This window comes from Pavona decussata, unplaced genomic scaffold (genome assembly GCF_977016875.1).
Source record: "Pavona decussata unplaced genomic scaffold, jaPavDecu1.1 SCAFFOLD_78, whole genome shotgun sequence".
Taxonomy (NCBI): Eukaryota; Metazoa; Cnidaria; class Anthozoa; order Scleractinia; family Agariciidae; genus Pavona; species Pavona decussata.
In genome coordinates, this window is record NW_028145496.1 from 1,468,233 (window position 1) to 1,487,500 (window position 19,268).

The 19,268-nt window shown below is 42.1% G+C and overlaps 3 protein-coding genes across 3 annotated transcripts in view; 1 reads left to right on the plus strand and 2 right to left on the minus strand.

Moving 5' to 3' along the window:
• Positions 1 to 857: 857 nt before the first annotated feature.
• On the minus strand, positions 858 to 6,711 carry LOC146476259 (inter-alpha-trypsin inhibitor heavy chain H4-like). The gene is made up of 2 exons (XM_085114791.1): positions 5,697 to 6,711; positions 858 to 4,093 (listed from the first exon to the last, which is right to left on the minus strand). Exons 1-2 carry the CDS (start codon positions 6,452 to 6,454, stop codon positions 2,884 to 2,886), a joined length of 1,968 nt encoding a protein of 655 aa, XP_084970917.1. The 5' UTR covers positions 6,455 to 6,711; the 3' UTR covers positions 858 to 2,883.
• Positions 6,712 to 8,686: 1,975 nt separating this feature from the next.
• On the plus strand, positions 8,687 to 14,890 carry LOC146476260 (uncharacterized). Its single transcript, XM_085114690.1, has one exon. The coding sequence runs from the start codon at positions 8,687 to 8,689 to the stop codon at positions 14,888 to 14,890; it is 6,204 nt and encodes a 2,067-aa protein (XP_084970816.1).
• Positions 14,891 to 17,623: 2,733 nt separating this feature from the next.
• The window catches only part of LOC146476261 (inter-alpha-trypsin inhibitor heavy chain H4-like), a 6,826-nt gene continuing 5,181 nt past the window's right edge, over positions 17,624 to 19,268 (minus strand). The window contains exon 2 of the mRNA XM_085114796.1: positions 17,624 to 19,038. Coding sequence (XP_084970922.1) covers positions 17,853 to 19,038 — 1,186 coding nt within the window. The 3' untranslated portion in view covers positions 17,624 to 17,852. The remainder of the gene's footprint in view (positions 19,039 to 19,268) is intronic.

Genomic DNA, 19,268 nt, shown 5'->3' on the forward strand with positions numbered 1-19,268 from the left:
ATTGCGAATTCTTACTGCGCGTAATTTCTTGCGTCATTGTTGCGCGCAAGTTGGAATTTTCCTGTTACTAACCTCGTTTTCTCGGTCCGTACAGTAAGTTACGGACCGAGAATCCGTAACTTGCAGTACGGACCGAGAAAACGAGGTTAGTAAGATATTTATTATATCTCTGAGGTTACCAAGCGCACGGCAAAGGAAACTTTCAAATTTAACAATCTGTACAGTGAAATACGACCCGCAAAATTGACCAATCACACCGCCCGTACCACTAACTGAAAGATACAATAATAACCAGTAAACAATGAGCTCGAGCAAAAGTTCGAGAAAACCTTAACGACTTAATTTCCGAGGAAATCACCTTAACTGTCCAAGTTAACCTTCAGCTCACTTTCAGGGTGGATTTCCTTGTAGTGCTTTGTGCATTCCTACTGCGCATAATTTCTTGTGCATTGACGCACGCGCGAGCCTGCGCACCTAAAGACGCATTGCGATTTTGCCTCGAGGCTTAGTTCGACAGAGAGATGACTGGTGTCTTCTCCTGAACGAGCATGGTGACCTTCTAGTTTTTCATATACTTTTTAGAGAATTCGACTTGCAATGACTGATATATCGAAGCCAGTGAAAGAATTTTTCGCTCTTCAGTTTTCAAATATTCTCATGGAGTCACTTTTAAAATTATGATACTTCGATCGGCCATGAGATAGCAAAGTGGTTGTATGTTCCAGCCGGATCTAGAACGTGAGACCCCCTCTTACTATCTGTAATGAGCAACTGTGTGATGGAACCACCCTTAAAGAAATCAGCGTCTACTTCGTGACGAGTTATTGATAATCACAAAAAGAACTTGCAACTGGTACTTTAATTTAAAATTTTAATTGCTTATTTACCTTTAGTTTATATTAAAAAAAAGCTTACGCACAAGATACATTGCCATTATATACCTTACTTGCATTGAAATATCATGACGATCTTTTGCTAACCTCTATAACACTTTTTAGGTTCAACTTGACTTTTGTTGGCGGTGTAAGCCAAACCGGCAAAGATCCAGAAAAACGTATTTTTTTATATAATTATACTTCCACCTTCTCTAGTTAAGATAAAGTTGATACAGTAGATTAAAATCATGTATATAGTATATGTATTGGAAATTGTAATTAAAGTAAAATAAAAAATAAGGAAGGTGGGCATGAGGGACTGCACAACAGAGTTAGGCCCCATATTAAGTGCACCCATTAAATAGCTTGAAATTTTAGCTTGAAATGATTTTTGCGCGACAAAACATCTATTTCCATGAGAATAAATGTACAAAATAACACAACAGACTAATGTGGCAAATGAATTGTCACAAACACGCTTTGACCATCCTTTGTATACATATATATCAGTAAATAACGTCATTGTCGTTGTAATATTCATCAGGCCCCAGTTGTTCAAAGGCTGGATAGCTTTATCCAGTGGATAAGTCACTATCCGACAGTTTCAATCTGTGCAAAGATTTCAGTATTTCCCCGTGCACAAGCGAATATGCATACTCTAACCAGAGCTTAGTTTGGGAGTGTACGAAAACCTTGGACAGCATTTAACGTGAAGTATATTTTAGACGCTGAAGAGTGCCTTATCCAGCGGATAAAGTTATCCGGCCTTTGAACAACTGGGGCCAGGACTATGAACTGCACAAGGATGCGACCGCTCTTGAAGTACACATCGCCTATGTGGGGCGCTATAACTAGTTACCTTGATAATGAGCTCGAACGTGTACCGAAAAGAGACCTAGCTCTTAATGGCGCTGAAGAGAATGTGTTGGAAAGTTAAGCGCCAAACGGAATGTGGGAACCAAGCGCGAGCCAGAGCAGATACTACTAATGACGCATCCCATCTAAAAAAAATACATACAACATCAGTTGTAATGAGCACAAATACTACATGCGAGCCAAACGCAGATTGATTTTTCTGCCCCGGAGAGACATAAAAACAGCTTTTTTCCCACAAGCTATAACGCTATTGTCATAATTCCGCGGTTGCATCCTTCTTTGCGCATTTTTGTTGCATATATTTTTACTATCTAATTTTGCTTGTTTATTTTTCTTCTTATTCTTACATTTATAAAACCATTGTTTATTTTAATATAAAAAATGGTTTCATCAAAGCCTTATTTAATTATTGTGATAATTATTATTTACATCGTAATTAGCGACTGCTTAACCTACGTGCATTAAAGGAAAGTAACCTTTACTACGTTTGATAGCGGTTTGATTCGTGATGCCCCGTTTTGAGATGAACTGCGGTGATTATAGCACCTCTTAAGACGAAGACATCAATACTTTGTCGGTGAAAAAAACGTGAAATAACAGAAGGAAACGCAGAGGCTTAGTCCAGGGTGAAGTGTCTAAAATAGTTTTTTCGACGTGATGGAAAATTTGAGGGGAGGGGGCATCGGGAATATAAACCATCGTTGAAAGCGACATTTTGTGTATGTTGGACGCAAGAAGAAAGTACAGAAAGATAAAAAGTATTGTAGGTGTCTGAATTTTGTAAGGGGGAAGGGTAGGAAACAAAATAAGCAAATCAAGCGAACGATTCCATTTACCAAGCAAAAATGACTGTAGGGAAAAGACCGTTGACTTTTCTGGATAAGAGATTAAACTCCACACCGGAAAAGGCATTCTTTTCTTACTATTTAAGACCTTTTTAAAGAATGCTACCTTACTATTAACCGTTTGCTTAACTTTACAATTTTAGGCTATTGGCCTAGAGCGAAAATTAATGATTTTTTAAACACTTAAAAGTGCAATTTTACAAAATGATTTTTAGTCTTGTTTTCCCTAATGGGAGCGCGAAAATAACCAACTGAGCCGATAAATGTTATCACAGGTTAAAAGGAGCTTAGAAGACGCATAACTGCGCAAAGAAAAATAGCATAAAAAGGACCGGCAATCCAGCGAAAGACCGTCTGCATCCAGAGGTCGGGCTGATCGCGTCGTTGTTTGCTCTTATGGCTGTTAGGTATGAATCGGATTCGACAACCACCAGCGATGTAAGCGGTGTGACAAAGTTATACTTTAGGGACATTCGTAGTGCCTCGGCTTTCAATTGAGCTTGCTCATTCGGATCCTCTGACACCAACAACTGGATAAGTAGCTGCTTGATTTTCATGTAAGCCCACAGTCGTTCAGTGAAATCTTCGATTATCACTTTATCAGCTGGGACGGTCAAGTTAAGAAGAGTGCGTGACAGAGAGTACGTGACAGGATTGCTACCAGCGTCACCACGCACATTCACTTTCATTAACCTTGAGGAGGCGACGTCCTTCAGCTTTCCACTCACGATAAGCTCCGATCCTTTGTAGTAGCGCCCAGATGACGAAGCAGTGGTATAGGCGACATCTACTACGTCTTTAGGATATTCAAATCTGATTTTCAGCAATAAAGGCGTGCTGATCTCGTCAAAGAAGCCTTCAAGTTGGCCAGAAGCGTCTTCATCTTGGTATATCCTGCGTGCTGTTCCTCCATTTTCCGCGGATAGGGCTTTCAGAAAATCAAAGTCCAGATTGAATCCAAACCCCAGGGCAAAGATGGAAGCTTCTATTACATTAGCCCTCAAAATATTGGCCCGGATCCTTGAAGGCGTGGTCTCTCCAGCAGTTGGCTGTCCATCAGTAAGGAACAGTACCATGGGCACTTTGCCAGCGATCGCAGAGCCTTGTTGTTCAGCGGTATTCTTCAGTAGTTTCAGAGCCGCCAGCAAAGCATCATTGATATTGGTGCTTCCTCCTGCGTGGACGTGATCATTCACAAATGCTTTTGCATCCTGGATATTACCATTAGTAGCCATGACTGCGTCAGCCTTCCACTGGGAAACAGCGCCGCTAAATAGAACGATATTAAACAAGTCACCAGCACGGAGTTGGTTCAATATAGCATGCATGGCTTGGCGGGTTTGTGAAATCTTCGCACCACTCATTGATCCACTGATATCGATGACAAATACAACGCTTTTGGGGAGCGGGTTTAATCCACTTGGAGAGAAATATTGAACGAAGTAGGAGCCGAGAACCTGAATAACGCCAGCGTTGCTTCCGTGATGCACATCGTACCTGGAATATGGAAGAAATTAAAAACGTGTAAAGCATGAAGTTTTCCAGGCGCGCGTGTTGTTCTGGGGCATGTGATAACGCTGCACAATTTGCTTTATAATTAAATGTGTGTTTTGTGAAATGTGTGAAATGATTGGGCTATCACTTGAGCGTAACTCGCAACACATATTCACTAAAGGAAGGCGCCTCCCTTTGTTACTAGGCATCTCGGGATTTTCTGAGAACCTCTGCTTTCTCAATGAAGGTCCGTACTATTTATATAATACAAAGTTTGTTTTTTCGCGCGGCTTATGACAATATGGGAAAGCAGATTTTAGCAACAAACCACGCATATTTCAGAGGTAGTTAAATTTCAGTTTGGGGAAAGAATACCATGGTAAAGCTTTTTAGAATTATTTTTGCTAGATTATCACGAAATATGCGTGTTTACCCAAATTTTGTTTTTGGATTTTAACAGCCCCAGGTTATATCATTCTTCTTTTCCCGCATAGTCATAAACTATGCAAAAATGCTTCCTTTTTTAGGTTTAGAGTAAAAAAATAAATTAAAAAAACGTGTAGCAAGAAGTTTCCGCGGAATCGAATAAATGTGATTTTCTCAACTTTTTTATTAAATTTCCTCGAAACAATAAATAATGAAAAATAAAACCTGGGAAAAGAAAAAAAAAAAAACAGAAAACGCGGGCAAAAACAACCAACTCTCTCCACAAAAATCAACTCCCTACAGTCATGAATATTCTTTTACTGTAATGAAAGTGTACTTGAGTTTAACAATACGGCGATATTGGACCTTTTGGCTGTTTTCACAGGAAAACAACATGCACAGACATGCTTTTTTTAAAATTTAGTTGTTGTCTAAGGAATTTATAGGAAGTTTTGCTCCTTCTCCAAAGATTGTAGAAGACATGCATTGAAAGTTGCTTTTGAACGTGATCACACAACAACTGCAGCAGGATTAGCCATGAACAAAATTTTGTTTTCTAGCTCTTTTTTAACTTTAATTTTTTGTTGTTAGTGTTTTGCTGTTTAAAGCAGAAAATCTGTAAAAATTAGTTTGAGCAAACAATGTTAAATATGTCGAATCGGAAAAATTATGTTACCTAAATAGAAAAAAACAATTGCCAAAATAAATAAAAACTACGCAAAAGTCTCATGCTACGGAACAGAGGTTATCCTTTTTTTTTAGCTTTTAATTGACTGTTGTTGTAACGTTTAAAAATGTAGTTCAATAAAATGCCTTGCGCTTTAATTTTAGGTTTTACATTCCCATAAATGTCTTACAATCCGCAAAATGCCAAGAAAAAACTGAGATCGGCATGTGAGATCCACTGAGAATCAAACCGTCCTCCACAATCCCGCGTCCAGTCCAATAACATCGTTATGACCTCCAACAAAATAAATAAAAAAACAAAAAAATGTAAAAATAATAGATCAATAAATAAACGATCTCGCAAAATAGCTATCGCTTAATTCTCAGGCGTTTCACGACAAAATTTAGACTGTAAGCTATTTGTTTTACGTACACATATTTTGGATCGTGTGATTTTCAATGCGGAAGTGCATCGCCGCACGAAGCTTCAGATCATCAAAGTCATTTTGTTTACCTCACAATGAAATCTCCGTAAATTCCCTGGAGTCCTTGCTTTTCTTCGCTTGGACTGTATTCGATGTGCATTGATTTTGGTGAAGTTTCTCTCACCACAGCAAACGGGTTCCCCTTCTCGAGGGCGTCACTCGGATCCTTGCGAATTTTCATCACGTCAACATAGCTCAGGGGCTGTGGTTCCTCGATATCGACGACAACCTTCAAAACTGGAACTACCTGTTTCGGCCGAACGCTAATCACTTGTTCGTAGTATCCTTTTTTCCTTTGCAAAAGTTGTTGATAATTTAAGCGGAATTCTGCGGTACTGTTCGGTGCAACATTGAAAGCGATTTCAAACAGGTCCATACCTCGTACGGCTACATCACTTGACTGGCTGACAAGGCCCGTGTTTAAACTCTCGTCCTTCGCTTTCTCGTACTCTTCTTTCGCAGCATCCTTTTCTTTCACCACGCCAATATAGAGTTTGCCATCCACCACCATCGAGAAATTGGAAATAAAGGCAGTTTCTGGGAGCTGAACAAGAAATTTTGCTTCTTGGTTCCTCGGGGATTTGTTCACCATTATGCTCGTCACAAGCGTGTTAGCAAACCGTGAAGATATTTTGGAAGCTATCTGCAGACTCAGCGGTGCTAGATCGTTATTTTGCACATTTCTCGGGAGACGATTTGAACGCGGGTCGACATCAGCCGTGAATATTTTGGTGCTTGCCAAATCGACAAAGCTTAGGAGGATAGAGATGCAAAAAAGCGGCCTCATTTTGCTTGACACTGAAACCTTTCTCGTTGCGTACGTGCCTGGTAAACAGCCAAACTGATTGCCTCCTCAGCACAATTCATCTATTGTCGTCAGAGTGGCTTTGTATGAGCTTTCCGGATCTATAAGCACACGCACCAAAACAACCAATTTCAGATGGATCAGCAACGTTATAATTAGTGGCAGTGCATTTAAATGAAACTGTTTGCAGATTGTCTCATCATAAACAGAGAAAGTAATATAGCTCACTTTTTAAAACTCGAAAGGTCCACTGTTCCATTTGACCAGCGGGGATACAAAGAAAATCGACTACACCATTGTTCCTGACGCTTTCTGTTTCCTGTTTATGTTCCAGTGCATTTTCAAAGACTGTTATTGATAACAGTAGGCAATGTTAATGTCTCCTGTATTGTCCATGTACACTGTGGGAAACGCTTCGGAGATCGTGAAAGCATAGCTTTTCATCTAGAACGCCTTTCATCTTTCATGGCTCGGTGCTCAGCGTTTTAACATTTTAATACAAGAGAGCGAGCTTATTTGTGTAATTTTCAATCATAATATTTGCATTCATCCATAGAAATTTCTGGCATACCTTTTATAATAAACAATATTCCCCGACTATTTCAAACAATTTCATCCCAGTTTCCCTGAAAACCTACAACGGTTTGACTGTTTCATGTAGCCATGCCTTTTTGTGGAACAATATTATTCTTCAACAGTCTGTTCAAGGTTTTTACATTTTAAGCTCAAGTTCTGACACCATTCAGTCGATTACTAACAGCTATAGAAAAGGCAATTGAGGAGGCAGATTTTGTAACCAGTCCTTCAGTACTGACTTAAAATTGGTATCATTTGGTACTGAATGATTCTGATTAAATTGTGTTTGTGTCACTGTGTTTTTGCTGTGGGAGTGAAGTCATTGGCAGGGAGTGGGGGCGGGGGGATAAAGACAGTTTAGAGGCAGGGAGACACAAAGACTTTTGGGGTTGAGATTTTTTGATTGGGGAGTCTCTGGGGGTTAACTTTTTCTGGTACACCTCTTTTGCTTGGAAAGATTTGGCATTTGAGTTTAGAAATATGTTTGCTAAGGAATTTTCAATTATCCTTTTACACATGGCATCGCAAATGCCATGCATGCTCCTTATTGATCAGGTTTCCATTGACAATAATAATGCACAGGTCATTATGAGGCCTAAGTGAGAGTAAACTGGTTTTCCTCATTTAAGTTTATCTTCTCTGGCTGTACAGAAAAATTAAATCTGACATTATTGAAGTTGATTGTAATGCTGGTTTTTATTTTTATGTGTTGTTTGGTGATCAAGGGGGTTAACTAGAGTGAAAAAGGTAATATTTCCAAGTAAGATTAATCTACCAATCAAAATATTATCATAAAACTGATAAAAACCTTACAGCCAGTGTACAACTCCATGATTTAGTAACCAGTCTACTGTATTTGAAAAGTGGGCCGGGGATGTTAAGGTTAGTTTACAATGACACCTGTAGATAACTTTTAAGAGCAAGCAAAACACTTGAAATAGTAGAATAGAAGTGGATTATGGGATACCAGCACTCGTGTGAAAAGTGTTTGGAGTAGTGTCAAATACCCCTCAACTAAAATAAAGGCTTGGTACAAAGCACCAGTAAGTGCTTTTAATAAGAGATCTAAACCTACTCATTTTGACAAAATCCTTCATTTTTCTGAATGAACCCTGAGTAGATGTTGTCACAACATCTTTGTTAGCGCAGTTCCGTCGCGCGAGTAGCGCGCGCGTTCCTTTTTTCCCATAAGGCCTTACGGCCAGGTGCAGTGAGCATGTGCTCAAAGATCAAACGAAAACGTGTGTGTTCATGAGCTAGGTTTGTTCTGATGGCGTATCTACCGTTTTGACGTTTCTTATTACCGGACAAACACAAGTAAGTTGTCTTGGTCATCAGTTTATTGTCGTTATGTAGTTACACCGTGTTTATAGGTTTATTTTCCTTTTATTTTGTAGTTTTTGAAACCGTATTTACCGTATACCGTATACCGTCCATTCAACGGAACGAAAGTTTGTACGCGTTCCTTATCTGTGTATTAAACATCGCAAAATTCATCTGTGCACCTACATTAGTTTCAAAAATTCTACGTTTCACCGTACTATGGGTTTATCTGGCTGATATTGGAGGAACAGACCGTGAATGTACGCGAATTTGTGGCTGTACATCTTGCTTTGTGGATTCGTAAACAAATCGAGTATGGCCGATGAGTTGAGTCGGGCCCAGTCCACCGCGAACGTAGGCTCTGCGGAAAATTCGGATGAACTTCCGGACAAGCGAGAACGAAAGCGAACCGAAAAGGGACAGGAAGAGTATCTCAGGCTTCTCAAGAAGAATCAAACATCTGCAATTTCAGCTGTTTCCAAGAAAAGGAGCATATTAACAGATCTAATGGGAGATGAGAATAATTTGCATCTTGTGAAATCTGAACTCATCCTACTTAACACGTTGTTTAATCAATACCAAGAGGCATACGAGCGCCATTATCAAGAGTTAAGTTCAGAAGATGAACAGTTTACCGAAAGCTCTCGGCATGAAGCTAAGGAGAATTCTGTCTTGGAATTCAGGAGACAAGTCATTGATTGGATTAGCCTTGTTAAACAACGCTTGACAGATCAGCTTGACCATCTTTCAGACAAGGGATCTGTATCATCCAAATCATCGAAGGGCACTAGTCAATCAAAGTCATCGAGAACATCTGCACGAGAAAAAGAGAAAGTAAGAGTAGCTGAACTGCTGGCTGAGAAAACAATGTTAGAAAGGAAACAAGCCCTCCGTCCAGCGGATGAAGCACTAAGGCTCGAAACCGAAATAGTTAAGGCAAAAGCAAGAGAAAGGGTGTATGCTGATTTAGAACTAGAAGAGAACCCAGACTATGTAGAAAGTAAAGAAGCAACGAACACATTGTCTGAACGAATTCAGCCTAAAACTAGCACACCGAATGCACCTGTTTCTAAACTGGATTCAATCACACCGAAGGCAGTTGTACCCAAACCGGATCCAATCACACCGAAAGCAGTTGTACCCAAACCAGATCCGATCACACCGAAAGCAGTTGTACCTAAACTGGATCCGCTCACTCCTGAGTTTCACCCAAGTGGCTCAATTGCGAAGTACCGGCCTCCAGATAACAGTACCACCTCAGATCTCAATGCACCTTCTACATCGGAGATTCAGGACCGTTCTTTCCAGGAAGTCTTGATAGCTACACATCAACAATTAGCCGCAGCAATGACATTGCCACAGCCTGAAGTGTCAAAGTTCAAGGGAGACCCGATCGAATATCAAACGTTCATCATGGCATTTACTACACGAATTGAGTCAAAAACAGTAAGCGCAGCGGATAGGCTGTATTACCTAATACAGCATTTGGACGGTGAACCAAAGGAACTTATCAGCGGAACGTTGCACATGAACCCTGGTGAAGGATACAAGGAGGCAAGAAGATTGCTTGCGAAAGAGTATGGCGATCCATTTAAGGTATCGATGGCTTATGTGAGCAAAGCCCTCCGCTGGTCACCGATTCAAAGAGACGATGCTCTAACTTTAAAACGGTTCTCATTCTTTCGGACGAAATGCAAGAACGCCATGATGAATGTGTCTCATATGACGGAGCTGAATCACCCCACTAACATGCAGACAATTGCCCGAAAGCTTCCGCCTCACCTACAGTCAAGGTGGCGTGACCGAGTTGTCAAATTAAAGGAGAAAGGAAGGATAGCTGATTTCAAGGACATCGCAGAATTTGTTGAATCAGCCGCTGAATCAGCTAACGATCCCATTTATGGCAGCCAAGCCCTGAACAAGAGTGAACAGAAGCACAAAGCTAGTAGTATCAGAGATAGTACCAAGAGAACACAACTACCAAATCAGAGGAGCAGCAGTTTCGCAACAAATGTTAACACACCTCCTGCATCAGTATCATTGAGGAACACTAAATGTTGTGACTCTAACACAGGAAGCTGTCTATTATGCAACAAGCCTCATGACTTGGACGACTGTGATGACTTCCGAAAGCGGACAATAGAAGAGAAAAGGTCATTCCTCGGAGACAGGAAGCTCTGTTATGCTTGTTATGGTACCAATCACGTGTCAAGGAACTGTTTGAAAAAACGAACCTGTCAGAAATGTGGAAAACGACACCCCACGGCACTCCACATGGATGATTTCAAACCAAATAAGAAAGATGGAAACAGTGAGACCGACAATTCCAACGTCAAGCCCACCACTGTGGTGGAGAACGGATGTGTTGATATATCTGAGACTGTGTGCAATGCGACTATCAACAAGGAAACTGTTGTCTTACATGCTATTCTCCCCATCAAAATAAGGAAGAAAGGCAACGCTGAGTCAGTCACCACCTATGCATTCTATGACGGTGGTAGCAGTGGCTGTTTTGTAACCGAAAACATTAGGAGACTGATAGGTGAAGAAGGCGTTGAGACAGTTCTTCAACTTGGAACAATGCACGGTCATAGCCGAGTTGAAACCACCGTTCTAGCTGACCTTGTTGTCACAGACTTAGATGACAATAATCCCATTGAGTTGCCGCGTACCTTCACGAGTGATGAGATTCCAGCAGGCCATCATCAAATTCCAACACCTGAACTCCTAAGTCGCTGGGAACATCTTTCAGAGGTTGCTCAGAAAATCCCTGCACATCGGCCCGACCTTGAAATAGGTTTATTGATCGGCAGCAATTGTCCAGTTGCCCTGGAACCATTAGAAGTGATACCCAGTCATGGTGACGGCCCCTTTGCCCTCCGCCTCCATCGCGGCTGGACCGTCAGTGGCCCCTTGCAAGTTGAAACTGATCAAAGTTGCAGTACGATTACCGTGAATCGCATCACTGTACGGGAAGTCAAATTTAACAAGGAGATCATCGAGCCCAAGTCGTTGCTGAGTATGTTTGAAATGGACTTTAACGATCACACTGTAAGCAAAGTCCCAGACGAGCGTGGATACTCACAAGAAGACAGGAAGTTTTTGGACATGGCAGAAAAAGGCGTCCGCAACGTTAACGGACATTATGAGATCCCGCTCCCCTTCCGAGCACAGGACATCACCATGCCCAACAACAAAGAACAAGCAATCAAAAGAGCTAACTGGCAGAAGAAGAAGATGCTTCGAGATGCAAAGTACCATACTGACTACACTAAATTTGTCAACGATGTTATCGCCAAAGGCTACGCCCAAAAGGTCCCAAACGAGTCAGGCGCAGCAAGGCCCGGCAAAGTATGGTATCTTCCCCACCATGGGATTTATCATCCGAAAAAACCGGACAGAATACGCGTAGTATTTGATTGCAGTGCGAGTTTCAATGGAGTGTCCCTTAATGACCAGTTACTCCAAGGTCCCGACCTCACGAATTCCTTGGTAGGAGTATTAATCAGGTTTCGTGAAGACCCCGTCGCCTTCTTAGGAGATGTGGAGGCTATGTTCCATCAGGTTAGAGTACCGCCTGAACAGTGCGATTTCCTCCGTTTCTTATGGTGGCCGAATGGTGACCTAGACGCTCCATTGGAGGAATACAGGATGGTGGTGCACCTCTTCGGCGCAGTATCCTCACCGAGCATTGCCAATTTTGCATTGAAGAAGACTGCTAGTGATAACGAGGAAGAATATGGCACCATTGTTGCTAACACTTTGAGAAAGAATTTCTATGTCGATGACTGTTTACGGTCCGTGGACACCGAGAACACTGCTGGAAAGTTGATCAAGGATCTCAGCAGAGCGTGTCAGAAGGGTGGATTCCACCTTACGAAGTTTACATGCAATCGCCGTGGTGTTTTGGAGCAGATTCCAGAAGAAGAGAGGTCAAAGGAAACTAAGGCTCTGGACCTCCATCGTGACAATCTCCCTATCGAACGTGCCCTCGGGGTACAATGGTGTGTACAGTCGGACAGTTTTGGATTTCGAATAATCCTTAACAACAAACCGATAACAAGACGGGGAATTCTGTCAACCGTGTCATCGATCTATGATCCTCTAGGCTTTATCGCCCCATTTACACTGGTAGCTAAACAGATCTTACAAGAGTTATGTCGCAGCAAAAGTCTTGGATGGGACGATGATATTCCAGAAGAATATCGGAACCAATGGATCAAGTGGCAGAACGAACTCCCAACGCTCGAATTGTTTCATGTTGACCGTTGTCTGAAACCACGGGAGTTTGGACCGATTGTTTCAAGGCAGCTTCACCTGTTCTCCGATGCTAGTACCGTAGGCTATGGATGCTCCGGCTACCTTCGCCTTCAAGATGATGCAAACCGTATCCATTGTGCCTTCTTGATGGGCAAGGCCCGCCTCGCACCAATCAAGACAGTAACAGTTCCCCGATTAGAGCTCACCGCAGCTACCGTCTCTGTCCGCGTAGGACAAATGTTGATAGAAGAATTGGAGACCAAGCCTGATGTCACCTTCTATCATACGGATTCGACTACAGTGCTCCGATACATCGGAAACGAACAGAAGAGATTTCAAGTCTTTGTCTCCAACCGTGTCCAGTTGATCAGAGACTTTACCAGTCCTCATCAGTGGAGATATGTGGACACTCTTAACAATCCTGCTGATGATGCCTCCAGAGGAATGAAAGAAACACCGCACCTACAGCATTCGCGCTGGATAAAAGGACCAGAGTTCCTATGGAAACCAGTATCGGAATGGCCGCAACAGCCTTTTCTCATCGGCGAGATCCCTGAGGATGATCCAGAGATTAAGAAGGTGGTCGTTGCCGGAACAGTGGTAACCGAAGACTCGACCACTAGCGTAAACAAGCTAATTGAATACCGTTCAGACTGGTATCGCCTGAAACTGTCAGTGGCTGTATTTCTACGCATTAAAGCAACGTTACTGAGAAGAAGGCAAGATCGGAAGAAGACAGAAGTTACCCAGGCTGACCTAGTTGCAATGCAACGTCCAGAGAGTGTGAAGCAACGGAAAGCCGAAACGAAACACGTGGATCATTGCAACGTGCCTCTCTCAGTGCAAGAGTTAAACGAAGCCGAAATTGCCATCATCCAGTTTGTACAGTCTCAAGTATTCAGCAAAGAGCTAGACATCCTTCACCGGGCCAATAGTGACGGCGAGCCAGATTCACGGGGCCAGGAGAAACAAAAGAAAGTGGAGTTTAAGAAGATTGGTTCCCTGTACCGTTTAGATCCGTTCGTCAGGGAAGACGTTCTTTGTGTCGGCGGTCGCCTTAGCCAAGCAGATCTCTCAGAGGAAGCGAAACACCCTGTCATATTACCTCGTAAGAATCATGTCACCACACTCATCATTCGACAAATCCATGAGCACCTGGGACATGCTGGGCGTGGTCACACGCTAGCTAAATTGAGAGAAAAGTACTGGGTACTTGGCGCCAATGCTGCTGTCCGCCATCAAATTACGAAATGTGTTACCTGTCGTCGGAACCGTGCTCCCGTAACCGAGCAAAAGATGGCCGAATTGCCTAAGGATCGCCTAACACCAGCCCCACCGTTCACGTTCACGGGCGTCGACTTCTTCGGCCCATATCTGATCAAAGAAGGACGCAAGGAACTGAAACGCTATGGTTGTCTGTTTACCTGTTTAGTAAGCAGAGCGATACACATCGAGACAGCAAATTCACTCGAAACGGACTCTTTCATTCAAGCCCTAAGACGTTTCATTGCCCGCCGTGGACCAGTTCGGGAGATCCGAAGTGACAATGGAACAAATTTTGTCGGCGCCAACGCGGAATTACGAGAAGCAATCGAGGAAGTAGACAACGATCAAGTCAGGAATAAGTTACGCCAAGAAGGCACCGATTGGATCTTCAATCCCCCATCGGCAAGCCACATGGGCGGCGTCTGGGAACGTCAGATCCGGACCACCAAGAAAGTACTCACCGTCCTACTACATGAGCATGGCACCCGTTTGGATGATGAATCGTTTAGAACACTGCTCTGCGAGGTCGAAGCCATTGTAAATTCCAGACCTTTAACACTTGCTTCCAGCGATCCAGATGATCTCAACCCTTTATCACCAAGTCAACTTCTGACGAGCATCATACTTCCCCCACCTGGAAAGTTCCAACGAAACGATGTGTATATAAGAAAACGCTGGCGCAGAGTCCAATATCTCGCCAACCTGTTTTGGTCGCGCTGGAAACGAGAATATATTGTGACCTTGCAAGAACGGCGAAAATGGGACCGACCAGTGCAAAATCTGACCGTTGGCGATGTTGTTCTCATCAAAGACGAACATTCACCAAGAAACGCGTGGGTCATGGGCCGTGTTATCAAGACGGAACCAGACAAAGAGGGACTGGTGCGAAGTGTCCTGTTGAAGACCCAAACTTCAGAACTACGCCGTCCCGTTAACAAGCTTGTCCTCCTGCTGTCAAACGAAGATCAAACGAGTACCGAGGACGAATGCTGAGAAGAAGTGCTGAGCTGAGTGCTGAACCATAGAGAGAACATTGTTATAACGAACTGTTACAATTTCAAGTTAATTGAACATTTGAAGGACCTTAATCTATATTATGTCATGTTAAGCAACGTCGGTATCGTTCCTTAAAGGGCCGGGGATGTTAGCGCAGTTCCGTCGCGCGAGTAGCGCGCGCGTTCCTTTTTTCCCATAAGGCCTTACGGCCAGGTGCAGTGAGCATGTGCTCAAAGATCAAACGAAAACGTGTGTGTTCATGAGCTAGGTTTGTTCTTATGGCGTATCTACCGTTTTGACGTTTCTTATTACCGGACAAACACAAGTAAGTTGTCTTGGTCATCAGTTTATTGTCGTTATGTAGTTACACCGTGTTTATAGGTTTATTTTCCTTTTATTTTGTAGTTTTTGAAACCGTATTTACCGTATACCGTATACCGTCCATTCAACACAACGAAAGTTTGTACACGTTTCTTATCTGTGTATTAAACATCGCAAAATTCATCTGTGCACCTACAATCTTAATTGGTTCACCTTCTGGGAAGGATACAAATTTTGGTTTTAGGAATGTTAACGGGAAGGGGGAGCCATATTTTAATTTGGTAAGCATTGGTAAGTGAAAGAATAAGGGGGGCGGGGTGAAAACTCTAGATGGAGCCTCTCCATGACAGTTTACTGAGTGCAGACAGTAAAAATTCTGCACCTTATGGGCCAATTGTATATGGTGCAGAGACCCAAGAGAGGAGAACAAATAAAATACATTCATTCAGTGGTCACAAATTTACACAGCAGAACATAGTGCTTGTCATGATTACTCCTACTGAGATTTCAGTTTTTTTCTTGAGCACCCAATAATTATTATTGGGTGCTCAAGAAAAAAACTGAAATCTCAGTAGGAGTAACCACCCATAACCAAAGTGTTTTCCTGTATTCGTCTTGTCCCACCTCGATTAGTTTTGTAACTATTTCGGGATAAGCCATTCATTCTGTTGTTTTTCAAATAAATTGTTGTTAATTGAGTGTTGTTGTTGTCACTAACCCTGAGTTGCACTGAACTCTGAGTTGCAAGAAGGCTGGTAGGTAGCTATTGAACGACTGAATACCACAAATCAAATCAAATCAAACTTTAATAATCAGTCCTCGCAAGGCTTTTCAGTAACTATTTACAATATGAATCACTAATACTAACATCAGTACAAAACCAATAAAATATACTAATATCTGCATATCTACTAATTGACTGCTAATCATCTCACAAATTGTCTCTTTCATTCAGCATGTTGGTTTCCAGAGAACATTTGAAGGCCTTGACTGAGGTGGAGGATTGTAAACCTTCGTCTAAAGAGTTCCATAGAGAAACTGCTCTATAGGCAAATGTGCGTTGACCGCTACAAGTCTTTTATAAAGGGATATGAAGCTTATTGTTATCACGAGTTGTGCGATCATGAACAGCTGATTTTTTCTGTAAATTTCATACATAAGTAGCCAGGTGCTAAATTGTTTGCGCATTTGTATGCCATGACAGAATCTCTAAATTGGAGCATCTCATTTATTGACAGCCAGTTAAGTTGTTGGAGTAGCAAAAACATAATTGAGCCATACACGACCCTTGGCTACTGGAATCAGAGAATTTAATTTATTTGATCAATCGAAGCTCCTGTGGAAGGAATATTATACGGTTCAGCTACGCTGCGGTCAAGATGCTAAAACATCGAACCACCAGCTTACATTTTGCCCGGAAAAGAAGAGTATTTCGATCTTACAATTCACATGGATATACAAGTCAACCCTGGGCCAGTCTCTGACTCTGACATGGCTCGTTCATCGGCGAAACCATGCTGCATTGAGAAGAAAGGTTCCATAGTCATGTGCTCCCCAGCTATAAAATTGAGAAGCCTAATAGGTCAATTTTCCATAATATTTGCGACTGCAGTGAAACCTTCTCTTAGCTCAAAGCTTAGTTTTTCCCTGAACGAGCTCCATCAGGGATGGAACCTTGCTGAGCCTTTTGAGTTTTATCTCAAAGAAACCTTGGCTTGGTGATTGTACCTTATTATATGAACTTAACAATGCACGTTGACAACGCGAAGAAAATTTACGTTACACTAAATTAACGCGAATTTTTCAAAAGTTAGGTTTACATGCATTAAATTAACGCGACTTTTTCGTTAAGCATCTTGCTTAATTTACTGCGATTTTCATAGTTCTGCAAACTCGCACTTTACATTTCTGAATGCCAAACTGCGTTTTGGCTTCCGTCAATAAAACCTTCCAAGACAAGGCACGGATGTTTCTGAGTTTTTTTTAAAGCCGAAAATTTGGTTTTGAAGGCTAACTAGACCCTATCAATTCAAATAGAGGAGTCATGAACTAATAAGGTTTTGTAATAAAATAAGGGTGCTTTAAAAAAACAGCGTTGTAAAATAGCGTCCAAAATAGTTTTTTCGATGTGATGGAAAATTTGAGGAGAGGAAGAGGGGGGGGGGGGGGGGGGGAGTTCATCAGGAATAAAAACCATGGTTGAAAGCGAAATTTTGTGTATGTTGGACGCAAGAAGAAAGTACAGAAAGATAAAAAGTGTTGGAGGTGTCGGACTTTTGTAAGGAGGAAGGGTAGGAAAACAAAATAAGCAAATCACACAAACGATTTCATTTACCAAGCGAAAATGACAGACTGTAGGGAAAAGACCGTTGACTCTTCTGGATAAGAGATTAAACTCCACGCCGGGAATGGCTTTCTTTTCTTATTATTTAAGACCTTTTTAAAGAATGCTACCTTACTATTAACCGTTTGTCTTAACTTTACAATTTTAGGCTATCGGCTTAAAGCAAAAATTAATGATTATTTTAAACACTTAAAAGCATAATTTTACATAATGATTTTTTAGTCTTGCTTCCCTTAATGAGAGCGCGAAAATAACCAACTGAGCCGATAAATGTTATCACAGGTTGAAAGGAGATTAGAAGACGCATAGCTGCACAAAGAAAAATAGCATAAAAAGGAATGGCAATCCAGCGAAAGACCGTCTGCATCCAGAACCTCTTGTGCCTGTTAGATATGAATCGGATTCGACAACCACCAACGATGTAAGCGGTGTGACAAAGTTATACTTTAGGGACATTCGTAGTGCCTCGGCTTTCAATTGAGCTTGCTCATACGGATCCTCTGACACCAACAACTGGATAAGTAGCTGCTTGATTTTCATGTAAGCCCACAGTCGTTCAGTGAAATCTTCGATTATCACTTCATCAGCTGGGACGGTCAAGTTGAGGAGAGTGCGTGACAGAGAGTACGTGACAAGACTGCTACCAGCGTCACCACGCACATTCACTTTCATTAACCTTGAGGAGGCGACGTCCTTCAGCTTTCCACTCACGATAAGCTCCGATCCTTTGTAGTAGCGCCCAAATGACGAAGCAGTGGTATAGGCGACATCTACTACATCTTTAGGATATTCAAATCTGATTTTCAGTAATAAAGGCGTGCTGATCTCGTCAAAGAAGCCTTCAAGCTGGCCAGAAGCGTCTTTATCAGGGTATATCCTGCGCGCTGTTCCTCCATTTTCCGCGGATAGGGCTTTCAGAAAATCAAAGTCCAGATTGAATCCAAACCCCAGGGCAAAGATGGAAGCTTCTATTACGTTAGCCCTTAAAATATTGGCCCGGATCCTTGAAGGTGTGGTCTCTCCATCAGTTGGCTGTCCATCTGTAAGGAACAGTACCATGGGGACTTTGCCAGCGATCGCAGAACCTTGTTGTTCAGCGGTATTCTTCAGTAGTTTCAGAGCCGTCAGTAAAGCATCATTGATATTGGTGCTTCCTCCTGCGTGGACGCTATCATTCACAAATGCTTTTGCATCCTGGATATTACCATTAGTTACCAGGACTGCGTCAGCCTTCCACTGGGAAACAGCGCCGCTAAATAGAACGATATTGAACAAGTCACCAGCACGGAGTTGGTTCAATATAGCATGCATGGCTTGGCGGGTTTGTGAAATCTTCGCACCACTCATTGATCCACTGATATCGATGACAAAGACAACGCTTTTGGGGAGCGGGTTTAATCCACTTGGAGAGAAATATTGAACGAAGTAGGAGCCGAGAACCTGAATAACGCCAGCGTTGCTTCCGTGATGCACATCGTACCTGGATAATGGAAGAAATTAAAAACGTGTAAAGCATCAAGTTGTCCAGGCGCGCGTGTTGTTCTGGGGCATGTGACAACGCTGCACAATTTGCTTTTAAATTAAATGTGTGTTTTGTGAAATGTGTGAAATGATTGGGCTATCACTTGAGCGTAAACTGTAACACATATTCACTAAAGGAAGGCGCCCACTTTTCGTTGCTACGAATCTCGGGATTTTCGGCCTCTCCTT

Excerpts from the sequence above, each read along its gene's own strand:
- LOC146476259 (XM_085114791.1), bottom strand. The coding sequence starts at position 6,454 with ATGAGGCCGCTTTTTTGCATCTCTATCCTCCTAAGCTTTGTCGATTTG. Across the intron at positions 4,094-5,696 it reads TACGGAGATTTCATTGTGAG|GTACGATGTGCATCACGGAA; the intron begins GTAAACAAAATG and ends TCCATATTCCAG.
- LOC146476260 (XM_085114690.1), top strand. The coding sequence starts at position 8,687 with ATGGCCGATGAGTTGAGTCGGGCCCAGTCCACCGCGAACGTAGGCTCT.